At 46.5% G+C, this 24,866-nt stretch overlaps 1 protein-coding gene across 1 annotated transcript in view; it reads left to right on the forward strand.

The window, feature by feature from the left end:
* IGFBP3 (insulin like growth factor binding protein 3) overlaps nucleotides 1–23,039 on the forward strand; it is a 190,724-nt gene extending 167,685 nt beyond the window's left edge. Inside the window, exon 4 of the mRNA XM_075586424.1 lies at nucleotides 21,918–23,039. Within this exon, the coding sequence (XP_075442539.1) occupies nucleotides 21,918–22,043 (126 nt within the window). The 3' untranslated portion in view covers nucleotides 22,044–23,039. The remainder of the gene's footprint in view (nucleotides 1–21,917) is intronic.
* Nucleotides 23,040–24,866: the final 1,827 nt, after the last annotated feature.

Genomic DNA, 24,866 nt, shown 5'->3' on the forward strand with positions numbered 1-24,866 from the left:
GGTCGCGCTCTTCTCCGTCGACAGCTCGCTCGGTTCAGTAGCGGGCTGGGCCTTGGTTCTTCCCGCTTGGTTTCAACCGGGAACTAGGGCAGCCTTGTCTTTACTTTCCGCCACCTCCGTTAATGTTCCCGGAGAGGCACCCCGCGGGGTCTCGATCAGAGGCCATGGCTCGTTAGGCCACAGGTAAAACGTGCCACATTGAGGGCATCATGCCTTGGTGCTTGGGACCGCTCCGGGTATCCTGCAGTGTACGCACAAACACCAGAGGTATTCGTGCTCCGCCACCCCCACTACCAGTAAGCCTCCTGGTAGCTGATAGATCGTGGTGCTCATCTCGGACATGGTTAGCTCAGGGGTGGAACAGTTCAGTGTTTCAGCTCCTTGCTCCTCGAATGCCAGACAGAAGTGAAGCTCTTCACTCTCTCTTCCTGTCCCTCCCTTTGCTGGGGAGGACGCTCCTGATTGGCTCTCCATGTGCCCTCCCCCCCCCCCCTCTGGTGGAATCCAGAGGCGGGGCCCTCCTTCTTTCAGTATGATGCGACCTGGTTTGTGGACCAGTCACAGCACAGATGGTAGAAAAAAAGTGATAGTGCGCAGCTAATAACTAGTGAACAACAAATATTGGGTGGACAACAAATATTAAGTGTGCAGTGCACCGTGATTACGGAAACAATATTAAGGACCTTGAATGTAGATCTGACACTAAACGTGGGTCTGCAGCCTTTCTTGGGGGTGGCTCGACACCCCAGGAACTAGACAAAAAACAAAAGAACAAGGCGCACAACGCACATAGTGACTGTACGAGAAATGTGGCGGAAAATGTGCAAGGGTTTGGCGCCAAACCCAGATCCCTTGCAAGAGGAGCGGAGTGACGCGAAAGCTGAAAGCCCACCCATCTGTGCTGTACAAAAAACAAAAGAACAAGGCGCACAACGCACATAGTGTTATAATGTAAAAAATGTGACTTTATGGTTAAAAGTAAATAGTTCTGCGTACATCAAGTAGGAATCAACAAGCAGTTGGTATATAGGTTTACCACACCAGGAGATGACACTGTGCGACACCCTCGGATGGATCTCAGCATGCAATGGGTTTGGAGTCGTCTCATCTGTCCTTTAGAGCGTCCTCCGTCTTGGGGTGGTAGGTGGATATGTCCCTTGTAGAGAAAGCCCCACAGCACACAGCTCACAAGATGGTAAGTTAGCCGCATGAATCAGCGTCCATGGATCACTACACCGTTTGCCGCCACTCCTCGTCGGGCACTCGGCGATGACGTCACGAGTCGCTCCTCGACTTCCGCAATGCTTCTCATGGAACGCACAGCGTGCGTGTCAATCCGATGGTACTCAGCAGCGGGGAGGGATACGGCGCTATGCAGGCGGCTTGTCAACAGTGTTCAGAGCCACACAGGATGGGGGGAAAAGAGCATAGACACCTCTCTTCCAACGCGTTTCGTAACACTAGGTTACTTCTTCAGGGAATGTATGCACAATGAAGGGGCAGGTACATATATATACTACACTTCACTCAATCACAGATGCGGTGTCTAATTGCTACATCATTAATTACAGGTGCAGCAAAATGCTCTTGATTTGTGATACTTTGTCTCACAGAACTTGTTCTCAATCAATATATAAAAAGCATAAAAATTTGATCTAAAACAGATTTTTATCAAAAACATAATTCGGCGCATGAAAGGTAGAACTTCTGGAAAAGAAAAGCCAGAATTAGATACAAAGCAATGACAGTGCATATAAAAATCAATGACAGTACATATAAAAAGGGAATGAGTGTCATTATAAACACACAAATTTTTTCAGATACTAAGAGCTAGTATAATGACCAGATATCAATGTCTTCATTTAACCCCTTAGGGCTCAATGAATTCATTTGATAAATCCAAAAAGTCTCTTGTTGTGAGAGACTTTTAATCCTGTCACCTCCCCTTCTTTCTTTAGGGACCACTTTTATCCCCTTAAATTGTAATTTGGAGGGATCTTTGTTATGATAAAGTGCGTAGTGACGGGAGAGACTATGTTTTTCATAACCTATTTTGATATTTCTAATGTGTTCCTGGATTCTAGTTTTCAGGCGTCGTTTTGTGCGGCCAATATATATATATATGCGGCCTATATATATATATATATGCGGCCTCCATCCTCTATACCTTCCCAGGGTATGGGGTAGGACCCGTATAGAAGAGATTGACCCTGGTCCCAGGGTGGATGCTCCAGAATCACACAACAGACTTTAGTAAGATCAGCAATGTCTCTCTTTATTGTCTCTAGATCGCACACAGCAGCCTTGCAGCATACAGCCGCAACAACAGCAATAGCAGCAGCACACACAGAGATCCCAAGGTGTACAGCCTTTCTCCTCTCCTCTCCTCCAAGAGGTACCCCGACAGGATGGTCTGTGAGGGGCCACAATACCCCAGTGCCCACCTCAGAGGGTCCCCTCTGGTCGGGGGTAGATCCTCCTGTAAGGAATCCACTACTGGCTTTGACTTTTGCCTTGCAGACCTGTGCAGTTGCAGGCTTCCTCTGGCAATCTATGGCACAGGTGCTGCCTCTCATTGCAGCTTCTGCCCTGTGCTACTTCATTGGAGGAATTCTCACACACCCTCCTCCTGTGATTGGATCTCCGCCCTTTATATTCTAGGCGTTGGCTCTGAACCAGCGCCGAGCATAACTATTCCTACCTCTATGTTACTGACTCTGCCACAAACCACCCCAGGCCTCTCTCCTAGCGTTCTTACCTTCCAAGTTCCTGAGTATCCAGAGGCCTGGTCCTGGACGTCTGTGCTGAAGCGTTGTTGCCAGCACTGGCCTGCTGCTATCTCCTTGCAGTGGCCTACCCTGGACGTCTGTGCTGAAGCGTTGATGCCAGCACTGGTACTGCTGCATTCCCTCCTAGCAGTAGCTACCCTTCCTGTCCTGTGGCCTGCCGCTATTCTCCTGTAGTGGCCTATCCTGGACGTCTGTGCTGAAGCGTGTTGCCAGCACCGGTACCTGCTGCATTCCCTCCTAGCAGTGGCTACCCTTCCTTTCCTGCGGCCTGCTGCTATCTCCTTGCAGTGGCCTGCCCTGGACGTCTGTGCTGAAGCGTTGATGCCAGCACTGGCCTGCTGCTATTCTCCTGCAGTGGCCTACCCGGGACGTCTGTGCTGAAGCGTGTTGCCAGCACCGGTACCTGCTGCATTCCCTCCTAGCAGTGGCTACCCTTCCTTTCCTGCGGCTTGCTGCGATCCTCTTGCAGTGACCTGCCTTGGACTTCTGCGCTGAAGCGTTGGTTCTACCCGACGCTGCCCTGCGGTGAACTTCGGCCAGCCTGCTGTCTCCTCCTGCTGAGATCGGCGTCATGGGCCGAGGCCGCTCCTCGCGCAGAAGCCACCCCCGCGCTCACGCTCCTAAGCTGAAGCGGGGAAATCCTGACTACCTGTTGCCGAACTCCTGCTTCCATAACGACGATGCTGCCTTCTCCAATCCTGACCCTGCGATGTACGACTACGAACTGCGCACTCCGGATCAGTCTGCGTGGACTCAGGTCGGTGATTATATAACCCCACCTCAGCCCCGCGGTCCGGTCCCGGTTTGTGGCGAGCATCGGCGTAACAGTATGCTCGGCCCGTTAAAACCGGACCGCGCCGTGGCGGGGGATGGCAATTTTCCAACTGAAGTTATGTCCCGTCCTGCGTATCAGTCCCACTATGAAGGCCAGTATTTGTGTGAAGTACTACCCCTGGTTGATGAACTGTGGACGTATGAAGGTTTAACCCCTTTGCAAAGACAATGCCGTTGTGATCTCTTTATTAAGGCTTACTGCATCCTGAACTTAAAACAGTCTCTAGCTGCTTGTATTCGCTCTCCTGATTCCCCTTTAACCTGGGATAACGTGTACCCTTTGGAACTGGCCGACGCCCAAGAGGCAATCTATGCCCTGGCCTCATCACTGGACATTCATCTAGTAGAACAGAGCGCCCTCCTCATGTTGGCTCAGTCTCAAGATACACTCCATGTATTTTCCTCAACACTAGACACTCACATAATAGAACAGGATCCCCTCCTTGCCAGCTATGCTGCTGCTTGGCAGATTCTCTGTGCTACCAGTCCTGTTACTAAACCTGTGGGGTTACCTCTCTCTCCTAAGAATGGTCAAACCATTTCTCTGTCGCTGCCCACTAAGGAAGAAGCTGCCACGCTCCCTAATCCTGAGTTAACCTCCCTAAGTTCTGTCCCTGAGGTTATTTCGGTCTTAACCCCTGCTAGTCAGGCTTATGCGTTCCCCACTGTAAATCCCTGCAGTCCCCAGGTCAGTGTGTCTTCCCTAGCACCAGAGAATGAGTCCTGTTTGCCCTCTTTTCCTAAACCAAAAATTCTAAGCTCTGTTTCCGAGGTTTTTTCTGTATTAACCCCTGCTAGTCTGCTCTGTGAGGTTCCTACTGTTAACCCTAGTATTCCGCAGTCTAATGATAGGTCCCTAGGGCAAGAGGCAGAACCCCCTATGACCCCACTCTCGGAGACTAGCTTCTATTGCTCTGATTCTCAGGTACAGAGTAATTTAACCCTTGGGGTTTTTCCTATGTTAACCCCTGCAGGTCAGCCCTGTGAATCTTCCTTGGTAGATCCCTTTAGTTCGTCAGTCAGGGATACCTCCTTAGCCTCAGAGGATCAACCCCTTTTGTCCTCTGACTCGGCTAAAATTCTCGGGGTTATGCCCCCTGAACTTTCGGCAATAATACTGGCTCCAGTAAAAAGTACTCTGGAGCCGTTTGTTTCTCTAAACCTGTTCGCAGAATCCCTACTCCTAGGTATTTCACTCACCCCGTCTGTCACTCAGAGAGCTGAGACCCCTGCTTCTGAGCATAGACCCCTTTTCGTGGAATCTGTTGTCGTTTCTGATGTCCCAGACACTCCTTCCCAAATACCCACTTCAGAGACCAGCACAGGCGTGGTTACCCCACTTGCACTGTCTGAGTTCTCCTCTTCTCAAATCCTAGGGTTTAAAGCGAACAGTATATATTATGCTCCTTTCCAAGTGACCCCTACTGAGATCAGCGTATCTGCTGTTGCTCCCTCAGTACCATTAAAGTTAGGGCCCTTCTTTTTGAAGGATCAGGCTTTCAAGTTTGAGACTCCCTTTATCCCTGACTTTGTAAATCTGCAGTCCCTTCTCACTGTAGTTAAAAGTTCTCCAGCAGCCGCTGAGTTAAGCTTTGCCGCTGCCAAATCTTCTGTTATAGAAGCAACCTTGCCTAGCTTACTTCTGTCTGTCCTATCTGTGATGCCTATCACCTTTACTAAAATTTCTGTTTTGCAAGGTATTTCTCCTATTAAATCTGTGATACCTGCAATTCCTTTAATCAGTTCCAAAACCCCTGTCACTAAGTCTCCCATGGAGTCTGATGCCCTCACTAGGGATTCTCAGGGACCCAATTCTGTAACAAGCAAGATATCCCTTGTGTCTGTTGGAGAGTTTACCCCAGTTTCTCTCACGGATCATGCCACAGCCTCCGGGATGATTAAAAATGACTTAAAGTCTGGGATGCCCATTCCTGTAATAATACTGTTTTACGCTGATTCGCCCACAGTATTCGGGGTATCCACTACTGACTGTATGTCTACTACCACGAACTCAGGGGTATCGCATTTGGAACGTTCCCTTTTTTCAGAAGATCCCGTCTTTAAAATGGACTTATTTTTCTCTGTGTCTTCCACAATACTTGGGGTACTTGCTATTGACTGTCCTGTCCCAAAACTAGGGTTACCTCTCAAAAAGGTGCCTGGAGCTACCGATGTTAAAGACCCTATGTTTAAAACAGTAACAATTTGCATTGCTTCTCCCACAGTATCATGTGAGACCTGGGTACCTGGGACCTCCACTCCGAAGCCAAGCTCTAGTTCTCTGTCTTCTTTCTCTGTGTTGGAGGCACCCAGCTTTAACCCCAAGACTTTTTTCCCTAAGGTTGATGCACCGCGTAACCGCCTGCCTTGTTTTTTGGATAAAATCTGTTTTCTCACCTTTCAAACAGACTCCTTACTCGCAGGTCTCTGTGCGGTGCCCAAAGTGCCCATTCTGTATGGCAATTGGCCTCTCCCTAAGACGAAGACACCCTTACTGGACCTCGTCGCTTTACCTGAAGCGTCCGTTCCTGTTCTCTATGGTTCCACTATGGGTATAGACATGCTTATTATGTCCTTCGCCAAAGCCACAAATTCGGATTTCATTCTCTCTAAAGATCACAAACCAAAGGAAGCGGATCCTTCTTCAACTGCCAGTACCATGACCAAGAGTTGCATACACACTGCTACAGACTCTCGCAAATTGCTTGGGATAGCAACCCTGCTTGGTATCAAAAGTACCGCTGCAATAGTGTGTAGTGAACCCTCCCGCCCCATTCCCTTGCTAACCACCACCCGGAATTCCTTGGAAGCTAAAGACTCTCGCAACTTCCTCCGTGCTGATTTCACCAAAGACATTGCCTTCTCTGAAGGTCCCTCTGCCATTTTTGTCCGACAATCTGTGTCCTGTGTCCCGTACTCTTGGACTATTACTATGCACCGGACACCTGGCTACTGTCCTTCCGATGTTCCCATTCCGGAGCCCTCAGGTCCCATTGTCCATGTACCAAGAACTGCAGTACCACCGCTGTCTTTCATGGCACTCGCCAATGTACATCTGGATTGTGGACCTAATTCTCGCCGGAGACACTTCAGGAACAACTCAATGTCTCCCAGACCTATGAATGGTCCTGTTCACCCAGGCTTCTCACCCAGTGGTGGGGGTACTGTAAGGAATCCCAACAAACTATGGGCTTTCAACGCCACCTCTCGCCTAAGGAGGTTTAGGAACAATTCCATGTTCCCCAAATCTGTGATGGATCTTGTTCGTCCGGAGGTCTCACCTGAAGGGGGGGGTACTGTAAGGAATCCACTACTGGCTTTGACTTTTGCCTTGCAGACCTGTGCAGTTGCAGGCTTCCTCTGGCAATCTATGGCACAGGTGCTGCCTCTCATTGCAGCTTCTGCCCTGTGCTACTTCATTGGAGGAATTCTCACACACCCTCCTCCTGTGATTGGATCTCCGCCCTTTATATTCTAGGCGTTGGCTCTGAACCAGCGCCGAGCATAACTATTCCTACCTCTATGTTACTGACTCTGCCACAAACCACCCCAGGCCTCTCTCCTAGCGTTCTTACCTTCCAAGTTCCTGAGTATCCAGAGGCCTGGTCCTGGACGTCTGTGCTGAAGCGTTGTTGCCAGCACTGGCCTGCTGCTATCTCCTTGCAGTGGCCTACCCTGGACGTCTGTGCTGAAGCGTTGATGCCAGCACTGGTACTGCTGCATTCCCTCCTAGCAGTAGCTACCCTTCCTGTCCTGTGGCCTGCCGCTATTCTCCTGTAGTGGCCTATCCTGGACGTCTGTGCTGAAGCGTGTTGCCAGCACCGGTACCTGCTGCATTCCCTCCTAGCAGTGGCTACCCTTCCTTTCCTGCGGCCTGCTGCTATCTCCTTGCAGTGGCCTGCCCTGGACGTCTGTGCTGAAGCGTTGATGCCAGCACTGGCCTGCTGCTATTCTCCTGCAGTGGCCTACCCGGGACGTCTGTGCTGAAGCGTGTTGCCAGCACCGGTACCTGCTGCATTCCCTCCTAGCAGTGGCTACCCTTCCTTTCCTGCGGCTTGCTGCGATCCTCTTGCAGTGACCTGCCTTGGACTTCTGCGCTGAAGCGTTGGTTCTACCCGACGCTGCCCTGCGGTGAACTTCGGCCAGCCTGCTGTCTCCTCCTGCTGAGATCGGCGTCATGGGCCGAGGCCGCTCCTCGCGCAGAAGCCACCCCCGCGCTCACGCTCCTAAGCTGAAGCGGGGAAATCCTGACTACCTGTTGCCGAACTCCTGCTTCCATAACGACGATGCTGCCTTCTCCAATCCTGACCCTGCGATGTACGACTACGAACTGCGCACTCCGGATCAGTCTGCGTGGACTCAGGTCGGTGATTATATAACCCCACCTCAGCCCCGCGGTCCGGTCCCGGTTTGTGGCGAGCATCGGCGTAACACCTCCCCATCACACCCTCAGGGTGAGGGGCATTGGTTCCACCGGAGCTCTGCTCACTTGCCGACTATCATAGACGAGAGTTCTCTTAGTATCTCTCCTGCTCCCAGGAGAGAGCTCGACCTACTCCTCTCCTTCAACTCCCAGGACAGACTTCCTAGCGTAGACTCGGAAGAGAACCAAATGTCACTCACAGGAGCTGGCTGCTAAATAGAGTCAGCCCCACCCCTCATGATGTCAGCAGGACCTCTGTCTCATGCCTGCAGCAGAGTCAGGGGCCTGCATCTATCACTCAGGGCAGGGTGTGAAGGGGGAAAACCCATGATTACTACTGGCGCCTGCCCTTAACAGGACTTACCACAGTAGGAGAAAGATATGTATAGCCTGTCCTGTTACAGGGGGCTATATATATATATATACAGTTTTTGACAAATCACCCAAAAATCTACTAGCCCAACCAAAAAATCTACTCGCCACCTAGTCCCGCCCCCAACCCCGCCCCTAGTCCCGCCCCAACCCGGCCCTAGTCCCGCCCCTAGTCCCGCCCCCAACCCTAGTCCCGCCCCCAACCCCGCTTTAAAATAAAATATATAAATAAAATACATTTAATAAATTCCTAGTCAGAACATTCGTTTTTGACAAATGTATTTATTGTATTACATTATACTACAATTAGTCCTTGTTACGTGTGTGTGTGTGTGTGTGTGTGTGTAAGTAAATGTTGGATCTAGAAATAAAAGCCAGATGTGAGTGACTAGTTTCCTGAACCCCTTAACCAGTGTCTGGACATCCCCGCTTCACAATAATCTAAAGCAGCAATCCCGCCTGGGATCTTACCTGATCTGCAGTCCCTCAATGTCCAGGTACCCGCATTCCCGCAATGTTATACATTGGAGGGGAGGTGTTCCCTACCTGTCTTCTGGGTTAGGGGGGATGTCTTCCATGTGAAGCTTGAGTCACATCTGGAAGAAAGCAGTATAAATTATGTCGGTGTAGTATAGGGCAGTTAAGATATACAGGGTAAATAAGATATCCAGATCGAGAGTGTGAGACAAAGAGAGAGAGTGGGTGAGAGACAGAGAGAGAGAGTGGGTGAGAGACAGAGAGAGAGAGAGTGGGTGAGAGACAGAGAGAGAGAGTGGGTGAGAGACAGAGAGAGAGAGTGGGTGAGAGACAGAGAGAGAGAGTGGGTGAGAGACAGAGAGAGAGAGTGGGTGAGAGAGAGTGGGTGAGAGACAGAGAGAGAGAGTGGGTGAGAGACAGAGAGAGAGAGAGAGTGGGTGAGAGACAGAGAGAGAGAGAGTGGGTGAGAGACAGAGAGAGAGAGAGAGTGGGTGAGAGACAGAGAGAGAGAGAGTGGGTGAGAGACAGAGAGAGAGAGTGGGTGAGAGACAGAGAGAGAGAGTGGGTGAGAGACAGAGAGAGGGTGAGAGAGAGAGAGAGGGAGTGGGTGAGAGACAGAGAGAGAGTGGGTGAGAGACAGAGAGAGAGTGGGTGAGAGACACAGAGAGAGAGAGTGGGTGAGAGACAGAGAGAGAGAGAGTGAGTGAGAGACAGAGAGAGAGTGGGTGAGAGACAGAGAGAGAGAGTGGGTGAGAGACAGAGAGAGAGTGTGGGTGAGAGACAGAGAGAGTGTAGGTGAGAGACAGAGTGTTGGTGAGAGACAGAGAGAGTGTGGGTGAGAGACAGAGAGAGTGTGTGGGTGAGAGACAGATAGAGTGTTGGTGAGAGACAGAGAGAGTGTGGGTGAGAGACAGGGAGGGGAGAGAGACAGGGCGGGGCGAGAGACAGGGAGGGGGGAGAGACAAGGAGGGGAGAGAGACAGGTAGGGGAGAGAGACAGGGAGGGGGGAGAGACAGGGAGGAGATTGGGGGGACGACTGACTGATGGGGGGAATTGGGTGGGGAGATGGTGACTGACTGGGTGACTTTGACTGACTAGGTGGGGGGGTGACTGATCTGGTGTCCTACACACACACATATACACTCCCCCATACACACACACACACTCCCCCATATACACACACACTCCCCCATATACACACACACACACACACACACACTCCCCCATATACACACACACACACACACTCCCCCATACACACACACACACACTCCCCCATATACACACAAACACTCCCCCCCATATACACACACACCCCCCCATATACACACACACACACACTCCCCCATATACACACACACTCCCCCATATACACACACACTCCCCCATATACACACACACACTCCCCCATATACACACACACACACACACCCCCCCATATACACACACACACACACCCCCATATACACACACACACTCCCCCATAGACACACACACACACACACACACACACACACACACACACACACACACACACTCCCATATACACACACACACACACACACACACACACTCCCCCGTACACACACACTCCCCCATATACACACACACTCCCCCATATACACACACACACACACACTCCCCCATATACACACACACACACTCCCCCATATACACACACACACACACACACACACACACACACTCCCATATATACATACACACACATACATACATAAACACACACACACACACACACTCTCACTCTACACACACGGGGGGGGGTCGGAAGATAGGAAAGGCCGCGACCAGCACCACCACCCCGCTCCCCCCCTCCCGCTCCAATCTCCCGGCCCCGCGGGCTGACACGGGGATCGGGGTGAAGCGGGGACCTGAGGGGACATCCCCGCTCCAATCTCCCGGCCCCGCAAGCTGACACGGGGATCGGGGTGAAGCGGGGACCTGAGGGAACATCCCCGCTCCAATCTCCCGGCCCCGCAAGCTGACACGGGGATCGGGGTGAAGCGGAGACCTGAGCGGACATCCCCGCTCCAATCTCCCATCCCCGCGGGCTGACACGGGGATCGGTGTGAAGCGGGAACCCGAGGGGACATCCCCGCTCCAATCTCCTGGCCCCACGGGCTGACACGGGATCGGTGTGAAGCGGGGACCTGAGGGGACATCCCCGCTCCAATCTCCCGGCCCCGCGGGCTGACACGGGGATCGGGGTGAAGCAGGGACCTGAGGGGACATCCCCGCTCCAATCTCCTGGCCCCGCGGGCTGACACGGGGATTGGGGTGAAGCGGGGACCTGAGGGGACATCCCCGCTCCAATCTCCCGGCCCCGCGGGCTGACACGGTGGGAAGCGGGGACAGGGGGAAGGCACAGATAGTACTTACTGTGTCCTCCTTGGGAACAAAATGGCCGCTCGTTGGGGCCGGGCTCATATAGAGCCTGGCCGCGCGCCCACAAAGCCTGGGAGCGCGCGCCAATCAGCTGTCAGGCAGGGGGAGTTTTTTTTGTTTTTTTTCAGCGTGGGCAGGGAAATTTGAGCGCGAGCAGGGAAATTTAAAAAAAAAAAACACGTGTGCTGCTTGGGCCAATATTTACTCGCCCGGAGGTTAAATCCACCCGCCCCGGGCGTGTAAATGTATAGGATTGTCGAACACTGTATATATATATATATATATATATTTAATACTCAGTTTTAACATCTTATCTAAAAATAGAAAATATTCATAAGAATTAATCATTCTTGCTACTTGGGTAACCTCCTACTGAGGAACCATATCCCACAGGACACAGCAAATGTCGCAAACATTTGTAACAATTTCTTATGACCGTTACCTTAATATATTATATATTTTGGCAATACAGCCGTGTAACATGCATGCCATATGCTGGAACAATGTACAGAATAAATAGTTCAAAGGAATTAATAATAGTGAGCATGATCAGGCTTCCTCACTAACTTTCCTTGGCTATTTGGGACAGTTAAATAATAGCAACACTTACCAAGCTCACTCACATATTCTACCCTGTCCATGCATACATTGCGACCTGGGGTACTGCCAGACACTGAACTTTAATAAGCAACATATTAAATACTAAAATATAATAAGGCAGGCCCTGCATGGATTAACCCCTACACTGCCTTCAGGAACAAATACTGAATGGGAAGATTTCTAGCAGAGTGCTACATATACTTATAAAGTGGGAAACCATAAGTGCATAAACATGGAACATTTGTGACAGCAGTCAGAAACACAGAGAAGAAAATGCATTTGTTTTTAAATAGTGGATCTGATTTTAGTTTGTGATGTCACATGTCCCAGTCAAATTGAAGATGTCCCCGGTGGTGGCTGCTGCACGCACGCCTGGCATCCTGGCAGCGTGTGCACAGCTTAAAACCGTGAACTGATGGGAGGCATGGGAGGGCCTGGCCAAAACAGGGGGGGGGGGGGAGTGTGCGCGGCCATGAGAGGGGGTGGGTGGTGGGAGCGCAGCCATGACGTCGGGTACAGCACAGCCCAGCAGCTTAAAGCTCTCCCATTGGTCCAAGCTAGCTGCCCTGCTACTGGCTCCCAGTGCACCATGTGACCGCATTGCCGCACAGGAACACAATCATCTGGTCTCCCCTGCTGGCTGACATGCCACCGCACACTGTGAGCCACATGCGAGAAGACACTGGGGCCTGCCTTATATAGGTTAGTGACTGGTGGCAGCGTGCACCCCACAGCTTTCTCCACCGGGGTCCTAACCTTAAGTCTGTGTAAATTAAACATTCCTCATAGGTAAATAGCTTCCAAGTGTTTGAGATCTGAAAGCAAGCACAGCAATGGGCAATATGTCGAATGAATACTGAATTGAAAGATGCTACTGTTAGATGCTATTTCTTTATTATTTTTTTTACATTTGGTATATGTTCAAATCTCATTAGTATGAAGATTTAGATATATTTTCCCAACATTAATATATTTCAAGGTGTTTACAATATAAGAGCTGTTCTTGTTTTTTACATTCCTAACAATAATACTAGCAAAAACGTACAATTATTTTGTATTTGTAATGCACCAACATGTTCTTCAGAACATAGTACAATGGTGTAACTAACAAACAAATTAACATCAATTTATGCACAATAACAAAATTGATGAAGGTTAGTGCTTCAATATGATTGCAATCTAATTGGTGAAAAAGGAAAGTATGGAGGGGTGGTGCAAACATATTGGTGGGGAGAGAGGACTGGTGTTCTGATTATTTATGTGAGCTAAACAGTTTGTTCATCGTAAAGAGAATATCAGAAGGGTGTTTGTTAAGCTTCTATTATGATTAATAATGATCAGCCTCATGATGCAATTTCAGAGGTGGCTCATGATACTTTCACACCTTCTATAATTCTAAATAAATGTTTATCTTGATGAAAATGTTGTAAACATACACAATATAAGGCCACAATGAAAAATTAGATGTTTCTTCCAAACATTATTCCTTTGAATATTTTGAATTAAACTGACATTTCATTTTAAATATTTTCAACATGTTTTCAACATGTTGACCTTTTTGATTGCATGCTTGTCAGCTAATTTAACAGATTTACTAGGTCAGCAAGAACACTATGCTTTATTTTATTTTTACAGCAGACGGGGCGTGTCCGGGATGTGGCGTAGTAGCGTAGCCAGGCCTGGATGTAGATAAAGAATGGTCAAGTACTTGCCGTGTCCGAGGATATAGAAAGTTTCGTAGCAGAGTCCGAGGGTCTTAGAGGTAGAGTAGTCTGTAGGAAAGCCGAGTTCAGGAGCCAAAGGGGGTATTCAGACAAGCCGGGTCAATAGCTGTAGGAAATAAACACAAAGAGAGCACGACACAGGTTCCAGGCAACACAGGTAGCAAGGAGCTATGCAGAGCAAGGAAGTGAAAGCAAAGCAGGATATTTAAAGCGGCAATGACCAATCCGGACGAGGGGCATGGCGGGGGCGTGTTGAGGAGCTGCTCGTGAGTGGCTGAGAGACCAGGAAGTAGTAGAGCACAGCTGAGAGTGCTGGAGACGTGGTGAAGACTCCCACGCCAAGCGGGGGGCGGAGACAGGCATAAGGTGCACGCTATAAATCCTAGAAGGAAGCGCGCGCTCTGTAACACCAGCGCTAGAATCCAAGATGGCGGCTGCAGCGGAGTTCAAAGTATGCGTGGGCGGCAGCATGGGTAGCGACGGGGAGCAGGGGCAGTAGCCGCTGCAGTACTGATAGTGGGTAAGGAGGGATCACACCGCAAGGGACATGGTCCCCGATTCCTTACAATAATAGACTTTCAGATTACTTATCGCTGTTTTGGACATGTACAATATAAATGAGTATAATGGAGCTGAATTTTCTAACATGACCTGTTGAGGGCCAGTTCATGTTAAAGCAGTAGTTAATTCTGTTTAGTAGATATTTAATGTCTATATTCAAAGGGTTTGTATGTAGGGGTTTACCACATGCCTGCAATATGGAAAAATGGCCACTATTCATTTATTGTCGGGTAGCTATCCCGTATTGACATCAATAGCATAGTCTTTCTAATGCTCCATCCCCGTTACTGATTTGCTTCTGCCAACTTGAGTAACGTAGCAAGAATGCTCTTGTACCAGTCTGATATAATACAATTAAATCCAGATTATTGGAGGCATGGGTGAATCAATGTTCATAAATGCAGTAAATAAGTATATCCATAAATCACATTCAAATAACAGGTAATCCCTGAAAACAGGGGATAAGGGAAGTTGTCACCAAACCTCTATTTCATTGGGAATGTCCACTTTAAATGGAAAATATAGTACTCCCAATCACCACTTCCAGAACTGGATAAGACGTGCAGCTGCTGATGAAAGGTCCAAGTAGAGAAGTAGGGGTAGTGCACAGCCAATAAAGGTTGATACAAAAAAGTTTATTGGAATAGCCAAAGCATAGAGGATAACCTCCGACGCGTTTTGAACTGTAAGTTCTTTATCAAGGAGTTAAAATCAATAATGTCCTGCAGTCCTTTTAAACCTTAACTCTGTGCTCCCTTTCTTGCCAAAAACAGCGTGATTACGTACGTCCCAAAGGGCATGCGCACCGATCAATATTGTCCCCTGACGTTAGCACTGCTCTGGGAGAGAAACGAAGACGGAGCAATACAAGGGTCAACAAGAAAAAGGCAAAGCTGTAACTAAGGCCTCGGCCATGGTTCGGGCGGGCGGAGGCGCGCTGAGGCTCAGGGAAAGCAGGTGCTTCCCTGGCCTTAGACAGCGCGCCGTCCGGGGGCGTGTCGGCAGGCGGGCCAATGATGTCACAAAGCTGGTTCGCCCTCATTGGGCGAACCGCTCACGTGACCGGCCCTGCGCGCCGGCAAGCTGGAAAATGTTAAATTTCCCTAAGACCTACGCTTCCGCAAGTGCGCGGAAGCATTGGCGAACCCCTACTAAAGCCGCTCTCATTGCGGCTGTAGGGGCTCAGTGCCGAGCGGAAGCGCGCCTTAACGCGCCTCCGCCCGCAAGCACTAAACATGGACGTAGCCTAACATGTTAAAGCCTGCAGACCCAGGACTGACGTCTGAGTCCGTCCCCTACTGCAAGAGCAGACAGAGAGGAGAAAAACATCTACTGCCACTGGCATAAGGAGACCCAATAAAAGTCAATCAAACACTCAAATACCAATAACTAAAGTCATACAATATGGACAACACTATCAACATAATATAGAAAAAGTGAATGTATAAGTGTATATGTATATATGTATGTTATGGTGGGTGAAAAGGTGACTAAAAACCGTCCACCGTAGAACATATAGCATATAAAAAATATTACTTGTGAGCATATTCGCATGTCTTAGACAGGTCTGCAACCCTGCTTTTCGCCATTATCACCTAGCATACACTGCTTCCACTGCAGCAAGCGATTCTGGGAAATTATATGCAAATGAGCACACAGTGCCACCTTTTGTCTCGAGTCCACATTACATGGAAAACCCTTAAGCCAATGCATGCTGCTTTAAACACAGCTTTGCATGTCATTTCCCAGAATCCGTTGCTGCAGTGGAAGCACTGTATGCTAGGTGATAATGGCAAAAGGCAGGGTTGGAGACCCGTCTAAGACATGTGAATGTGCTCACAAGTAATATGTTTTATATGATAGAGATATATCTATATATCTCTATCATAAACATATCACAATAATATCAACATTATAAAACAAAACAACTTGAACATATGCAAATATTCAAAACATTAATAGGTGATATGAATGCACATATTTACATGCATTCCATTGAAACCATACGCTAGTAAGGGGTCTCGTTATCTATAGACAATAGTAGGAGGTAGTCTGGCAGACAAAGAACTCTGTTTCAATAAGATATCACCTGCCGGTGCCCACGGACAAATTGGAACAATCCTTCAAAGTCCCCAGGAATTCACATGTAGAAGGCAAAGTCCAGGCACTCGGCCTTCAATATAACAAGTTTATTTCAGCAAAACAAATCCAACATTTTGACTGCAAATGCAGTTTTTGTCAAGGTGAGAGATGACAAAAAATACAAAATAGTCCCTTAATATACCCCCCCAGTTACCCATCCTAAGTCACTGCAAGTGAGGACTGGCGTGAAAATCGGAGTAGTGATGACGTCACCCCCGCAATGGACAACCACACGTGTAGTAAGCCTAACACTCAGTGTGGGTCTAACATCAGCGTAAGGGCAGTCAAAGTGTGGGCAATGCGTCATCCCACTCCAATCATAATGGCCACTCCTCCTGTAGCATAATAAACAAGCAGCCAATCCCACAAGCTAATGTCAGAATAACTTACTACTGGCGGAAGAAGCCAACACGGGGAGGTGCCAGTACTACATCGGATGTCCGCGCATGCGCACATCACAACACAACAAAATGGGGATCCCGCGCATGCGCGAGACAATCCAAAGCTGTAATAATACTAAAACAAACCTCCCCTGATAAGGCATAAAGACAACCAATTAGGTAAACTGGCTAAAAGCAATAAAGAGGATAGGTAGCTACAACAGCATAAAGCAGTGACTTCGAAGGAGCAGACATGAACCTTCTCCCCAAAAAACGGAACAAAGAAAGAACCAATCCCAGCACACAGGTATCATAAATAGAGGGTAAAAGACCCTTTAAGACCAATAATATACAACATATATCAACTAATGGTGTATATACATGTGATACAGTGCAAGTAATAAACATGATACACAATAAGAGACCCAAAAGACAATAAAAAACAACATAGACAAAAACAACATGAAACACACAGACAGAAGTGTCATCACAGCGAAACTATAATGAGGCACTCAAATATCAAAAGCCTCCAAATACAAATAAATAAACACGGCAGGAGATTCGTTGACGCAGGTCCATCATAAAAGTGCACATCACCGCCTGTCAAGGAAACATTTGAGGTTCAGTTGTTCGTTGAGACCACCTTCAGTACTAGTCCTAAGATGGAATATCCAATAAGCCTCCCTTCTAAGGAGTGCAGTGTCCCTATCTAAAGCCCCCTTAAGTGGGAGTCCGACCTCAATGCCCGTAACTCTCAATGATGCAATGGGATGCCTATGCCGCCCAAAATGCTGTACCAATGCTGTGGGATCAGTACCCTTCTTGATGACACTTTTGTGCTCAATAAACCTCTGTTTAAGCATTCTAGTTGTCTTGCCAACATAGATCAACCCACACGGACATCTCAGGAAATACACTTCATGTGTGGTTCTACATGTGATGTGATGTTTAATTTTAATAGTTTCACCAGTAAATGGGTGAAAACATGTATCCCCTATACATAAACTATGGCATATAGAGCAGCTACAACATCTAAAGTTACCAGGTTTGCCAAAACTTAAAAAGTTGGTACTCTGATAAAACTTTTTATCATCAGATTTAATGAGTGTGTCTGAAATGTTCCTCCCACATCTGTAAGCCAGTATTGGGGGCTCACGACACACCTGATAAAATTTGGTCATGCTGCAATAAATGCCAATGCTTCATGATGGTTGAACGTAGGAACCTACTCCTCGTATTATAAGTGGTAGGGAAAATTATCCTGTCCTTCGAGTCTTTCTTATTACTGACAACAGATACATCCCGCTTAAATGCCTCCTCTAAAAGTGTGGGGGCATAGCCCCTAGCCATAAAACGTTCCTTAAGATCTAAAATGGCAGGGCCCAACTGTTCATGTCTGTCTGTTATCCTAGAGACCCGTACTTTCTGTGAGTAGGGGAGTGCCTTAATAAGGACTGGAGAGTGGTGACTATCCGCCCTAAGCATCGCATTACGATTAGTGGGTTTTCTATAAACGTCCGTGTGGATTGCCCCATTTTCTAAGCCTCCCAAGACATCAAAGTATGAAATCAATTGACTGCTCCAAGCATTGGTAAACCATACCTGTGTAACCAATTTATTCACGTAATCAAAAAATTAAATCAATTGGCTTTCAGTACCTTTCCATAGCATACAAATATCATCTATGTACCGGTAATAACAGTGCATATACATATGAAATTCTGATCTATAAACATGCTCAATTTCAAAGTGTGCAATAAATAAATTAGCATAGGCCGGAGCCACATTGCTACCCATCGCCGTACCTTTGATCTATAAATAATGTTGCTGCTCAAACGTAAAATAATTTTTGTATAGTAGAAAGTGTAATAGCAACATAATATATTCTGTAGGAATGGCATCTGTGTAATGGGTTATCAATGCTGCCTTGACCACCTCTAAACCTGCATCATGACAGATGATAGTATAGAGAGTGGCCACGTCCATAGTCACCAGAATCATAATTTCCTCAGACCTAGGTATTGATCTTAATTAATTCAAGAAATCGGAGGCGTCTTTAAAATATGAAGGCACTTGATGGACCATTGGTTGTAGAATCTTATCCACATAAATCGCCAATGGTTGATTCAGTGAATAAGTAGCAGCAATAATGGGTCTTCCCGGGGATCTATCAGGCATTTGTGCACTTTTGGTAACATATAAAATACCGGACACGTAGGGTGTTCCATATAAAGGAATTCTGCCTTCTTCTCTGTAATCCAATGATTGCTGGGACCCATTTCAATAATCCCCTTGATCTCATGGGCATATTCAAATGTAGGATCTCGAGTTAATGTAATATAGCTCTCGGTATCAGAGAGTTGGCAAAGCGCCTCCCCTTTATACTTGACGTAATCCTGAATGACTAATGCTCTCCCTTTGTCCACTCCTTTGATAATATTACCATTATCTGTTAGAGCTTTAAGGGCTCGTCTCTCATTGTAAGTCATATTATATGTTCTCTTGGATTTACATCTTAGTGAGATCTGCTTTCACTAGTCTCATGTAAGTACTTACTGACTGATTGTTAATGGGAGGTATGAAGGTGGATCTCAACTTACATTCCCTTGTGGCACTCTCAATGGCGGGTATGGGTGCGATGGATATGTCCTGCGCCAGCTCCGTTGCCCTAGAGGAAAAAAAAAGATTTAATATTTAAGCTCCTTTCAAGTTTAAAAAGATCGACTTCCACATTAAAATCATTATAAATAACAGTTGGTACATAGGACGGTCCTTTTGACAAAACAGTCAATTCCATTTGAGTTAGATCGTGACTGAATAAATGAACCACCAGAGAGTTCATACTCATGTTTTGGTCTGTGAGCGGAGTACCGGACGATTTTTGCCTGGCCTCTTCCCCCGCCTGAGCCTTTTGAACTTCCCGAGATTGGGCGCAGTCCTAAAAAAGGAAGTGGGCTTGGGTCCCTCAGTCATTCTGTTGAGGAATGCCCATCTGAATCACTTGTGCCTTCAGTCCTCACAGATAGGGGTTTACGTCCCCTTGGTTTAGGTTTTGTTTTTCCTTCTTGTTTCTGCCAAAGATAAACACGTCCATCTTTATAATCTGCAACCACCTTCTTAAATTGTTGCTTCTTAAAGTGTAGCAAGTCACTTTTGAATTTTTCTAATCTTGTCTTTAATTCCTCCAATGATGTGATGGTGTCAGCTCCTGTGTTCATATGCTCAATAAGAATCTCGACTTTGAGAATGTCCTGTTGCGTGTCTGAAAGTTGTGTACCAACCTCCTCCACCACTAGAATAAGAAGATCCAGCGATGCTCTATTTAGAACCTGGCACCATTTCTCACAGAACTGGGGATTACCTGAACCAATCGTGGGTCGATTATTGATTCTAAAACAACGTGGTATTAAGTGTTGTCGGTAATACTCAGACAGTGTATTGCCATGCAAGTGAAGTTCTATCTCACGTTTCTTCAAACGTTCTAATTCCCGCAGATCGTCAACAGGTCTGTCTGGTCCAAAAGCTTCTTCTGCAGATGTTTTAAGCAATATTCTATTAATCTCCTTTTCAGTCAACGATAACGTATCCGCTCTGAGTGACACCCAACGATAAGTTACTCAGGTTCTCCATATGTCTAATGTGTAATAAGTGATGTGATGATACCTATGGCAAGCTCATAAATGACACAGCACTAATGGGGTGGCCCCAGTCACTTCTACAGCGCACGCCTCGGCGTGCGCTGTGCTATCAAGCCCCCCCCCCAATCATGCCGGTCCCAGTCCCTACCTTGTCGCGCACCTTTCCCCAGCGGTGCACGACAGGTTTTCAGGCAGGCAGGGAAATTTGAAATTAACATCTGCGACGGACGCCTGGCCACGCCCCCGCCGGCGGTTCAGCCAATAATTGCGAACCAGCCACGGGACATCATGGCCACACCCCCGCAAACCTACAGCCACGCCCCCTCCTGTCGCAAACCTTCCCTCAGACCGCCTATCGCGGTGTAGCGCTGTGCACGCGCTGTCCCCCCGCCGGGCGCGCATGCCACAGTGAAGACTGGGGGCTCAGCCTAATACACTAATGGGTCCCAAAAAAGAGTGACTAAAAAAGGCTCCTCACTCTATCCCCTCTTAATAGGTCAAATCCACAATTTTGGAATAAGGTAAAGGGTAAATTCCCCAAGAAAAATGCAAATAGTCCAATATCAAAGTGTAATACCACTATAAATAAAGCATAAACGGCTAGAGGTGCTCAGAACATGCAGCACAAATCAGTCAATAGTAGGAGGTAGTCTGGCACACAAAGAACTCTGTTTCAATAAGACATCACCTGCCGGTGCCCACGGACAAATAGGAACAATCCTGCAAAGTCCCCAGGAATTCACATGTAGAAGGCAAGTCGGTCTTCAATATAACAAGTTTATTTCAGCAAAACAAATCCAACGTTTCGACTGCAAATGCAGTCTTTGTCAAGGTGAGAGCTGACAAAAAATACAAAATTTTGGGACGTACGTTGTGATGTCATCACGCTGTTATTAGCGTGAACCGGAGCTCGAAGTTGAGATTTAAAAGGACTGCAGGACATTATTAATTTTAACTCCTTGATAAAAAAAACTTACAGTTCAAAACGCGTAGGTTATCCTCTATGCTTTGGTTATTCCAATAAACTTTTTTGTATCAATTGGATCCTCTCCTTGCTCCTTTTTTGGCTGTGCACTAGTCCTCAATTCTCTATCTGTACTTGTGTGCTGTTAAATTTTATTGTAAATTATTATATAAGCTAAAAGGTATGATATGTGGCATAGAAAGCACACTTTAATCTGGATTCATGAAAAACATTTGGTGCCTAAGTGCCTTTTAAACTTAATACATAATACAAAGTGATCATAGAGATCAATTTTGCTCTTGTATAATCATATCACCATCCTTTCATCACGTGTCAAATATTTTTGTGAAATAAATATAATTATTCTCAAGCATTATCGGCCACGAATTATTGCATCATGTACAGCACTCTGCACTCGTTCTACGTTATACATTAGTGGAATATTATTACAATATGTCATACTAGAGCACATCCTTGTCTGTCAATTCTTGACATAAACATCAATGTATTAAAAATGTTGTTGACTGGTCAATATTGTGCTTTTGCTAACTTGACGAACAATCTTTAACAATCAGTAACAAAATTTGTTGTTTTTGTCTTATCTTAGTGTCGTCCATCCAAAGGCAGGAAGAGAGGAAACTGCTGGTGTGTGGATAAATATGGACAGCCACTGCCTGGATATGACATAAAGAGCAAGGGAGATGTCCACTGCTATAACTTGGAAAGCAAATGATTACTGTGTGTTATTGCCTATGGACTGTATGTGGAAGTTTGACCGATCAGAGACATTGGAAGAGCTGGCGAAGGGCATGGACTGCATTTGGCTTCGAGCGGCAAGCTCTGCTTCCTTCCGATCTTGAATACTGTATATCAATAGACTGGATATTGCAGCTGAAACCTGCCACTAATAAACTTCCAGCCTTCTATCACTCTGAATTCCCAAGTAAATCTGCACTAATAATCCTAAAAGAGTGATCTAGAGGAAAAAAGCACTTCAGAATGGATTCAGGGAGTCTCCACTGATCTATAAACACAAGAAAAATGAGTGGCCTGTGACCAATTTCATCCAACAAGATGCCGCCTCTTCTTTAAAAGATGTATAGGTTTTAAGCTTGTAAGAATATAAAACACATTATTTTAAGATTAAGGGGCTTATGCAGAGAGGATCGGAAAGGGAATTGCGCCATCTTCTGGCCAAAAAACTTGCCAGAAAACCTTTAACTCGGGAGAAAAAGGCGCGTTTTTTAAAAACCGGCTGAAAAGTTTTCAGCAGAGTAAAAGTCGCCAAACAGGTGGCGAGAACCTGGAACTCGCCATACTATTATAGCGTGCGATTCCAGAAGGACCGAAGCGCTGGAACGCGCCATTCTGCCCTATAATATGGCGTGTTCCAGGTCGCCAGAAAAACTTGGAAATTTGACTAACATGTGCTAAAACAAGGTAAAGGCGCTTTCAGCATACGGCCATAATTTATGCCAATTCTTTGGCTATTTTATTGCCGTTTTCCCAGTACATCACGATCCTCTCTGCATAAGCCCCTAAGCTTTTTTTCTGCAGGTCTCTCGGGAAAATTATCTTCACGGGTAAAACATTTTATAAAAATAACTTTTAAGATATGTGTTTCCAAAACAAAGACATGGCTATTTTTTCTGTAAAAGTATATCATGATTATTCTGTTAGTCTGTATTTAATATAATTATGTTTTTTAATAAATTTTATTTAAATGTAATTTAAGTATAAAATGTTGAGTTCTGCATACACTTAATGATATATTCTATCCAGTCAACATACAATTCCATTCAATTGCAAGTCTTTCTGCTTGAAGTTGGTGAGGGATAAATAATCTCTATAATGGTTACCACCCATTGTATACCGTTTAATGGTAAACTACAATCGTCCCTGTCTTTTTTTTTTCAATACCTTGCCCCTCTGCTAAAGATGATACAGAAGGTAAAAACAAATTTAAATATTCATATTTGCTGAGAATGTATAATGTGATCTTTCATACAGATGTAGCAAGCTTCGTTTTACCTTCTTGATAATACATCTCCCGTCTATAACTCAGAATATCACAGAGTTTACAAAGGATTCAATGGCAGTAATAATATAGAATATCACAACATATCCCACCACAAGTGATGAGACTGGGTCCAATCATGGAGAAAAAAGGCAGAGCACAGATTTAAAAAAAACAGAGGCTAAGCAGATCAGATGTACTTAAAAATGATTTTTTGATATTGGTAGGTGGCAGGTAGATACCCTGACGCGATTTGTGCTGCAATAGCACTTTGTCAAAGAGCTATTGCAGTGTGAAACGCGTCAGAGTATCTACCTGCCACCTTCCAATGTTGTCACCCTACTAATAAAATCATTTTTAAGTACATATGATCTGCTCAGCCTCAGTTTTTTTAAACTCTGTGCTTCGCCTTTTTTCTCCATGATTGGATCCTTTATTTGGATCAGAGTAAAAGCTTGTATTTCACTTATATGGATGAAGATCAAGAGAGATACATTTATTATGCTCTAGGGTAGATATTATGCCTGTAGAATAGGAGAATAAGAGCCATAACTGTCCTCCCAGACAGAAGTTGGCTTTTTTACCCTCCAGATCCAGGCATTACATATAGCCCTTCAAATGAGCTTAGCTTTTACATAGCATCTCACTTAAGTCACAGGTGGATAAATGTAATGTCCTCTAAGTTACTGATACTATCAGTTTGGCGTGTTTGTGTCTGTATATCACTATCTCAAACAATCCAGGGGGAGCATATAGGGAAAAAAACAGAGAGTACACAAATAAGTGCAGACGTATAAAGTTCAATGAAACTTCAGATTGTGTCTTGGCTCAAATAGTTAATCTACTCAAGCCGACAACAGTTCTTGCTAGCTGGGCGAAACGCGTGGAGTGGACCTATTTTGGACTTGGAGGCGATCCGTAGCACACCAGCCCTGCAGCCGTGACGTCATCTTTCCTGACGGGCGCGAAGAGGGGAGTTCTGATTTCAGACACCGAGCAGTGGGAGCCAGCCGAATACCCAAGGGAGGCGGTGAGCAGTTCGGCAAACCTCCATATTCACTAATTGTGTGATACACTGGCGACACACTTTATTCGAGCTTGGCTAGTCCCACGAATTCGGGTATACCCGGGTGTATTGAGGTTTGTGACTGTTTTCTGCCCGAGTACATTGAGTTATTTTCCAAGCAGGGATTGAAGCATTTTATTCCCGCTGGCTGCAATACTGCACAGTATATATATATAAACTGCATTACAATTCATGAATTTATGCCATCTGGTAGACACGCGAAGCATTGCAGCCTATTAAATCCTAATCATTATCATTTAACAGATCAGCCGCCCATCAGCCAGGCATGAACCCAGGCTGGGAAGGCAAATGCAACGGGGCTTGTCAGAGGTTAGGAGTGGCGCATTCCAGGTATCTGCCAGGTACATACCGGGTATTTGCTCGAATAAAGTGTGTCGGTGCAGTACATGCTTGATTTTTACTGATACATTACGGAGCGTTTGAAAGAGGGGTCCTGACTGCAACGATTTGTA

The sequence above is a fragment of the Ascaphus truei genome, chromosome 2 (genome assembly GCF_040206685.1).
Source record: "Ascaphus truei isolate aAscTru1 chromosome 2, aAscTru1.hap1, whole genome shotgun sequence".
NCBI lineage: Eukaryota > Metazoa > Chordata > Amphibia > Anura > Ascaphidae > Ascaphus > Ascaphus truei.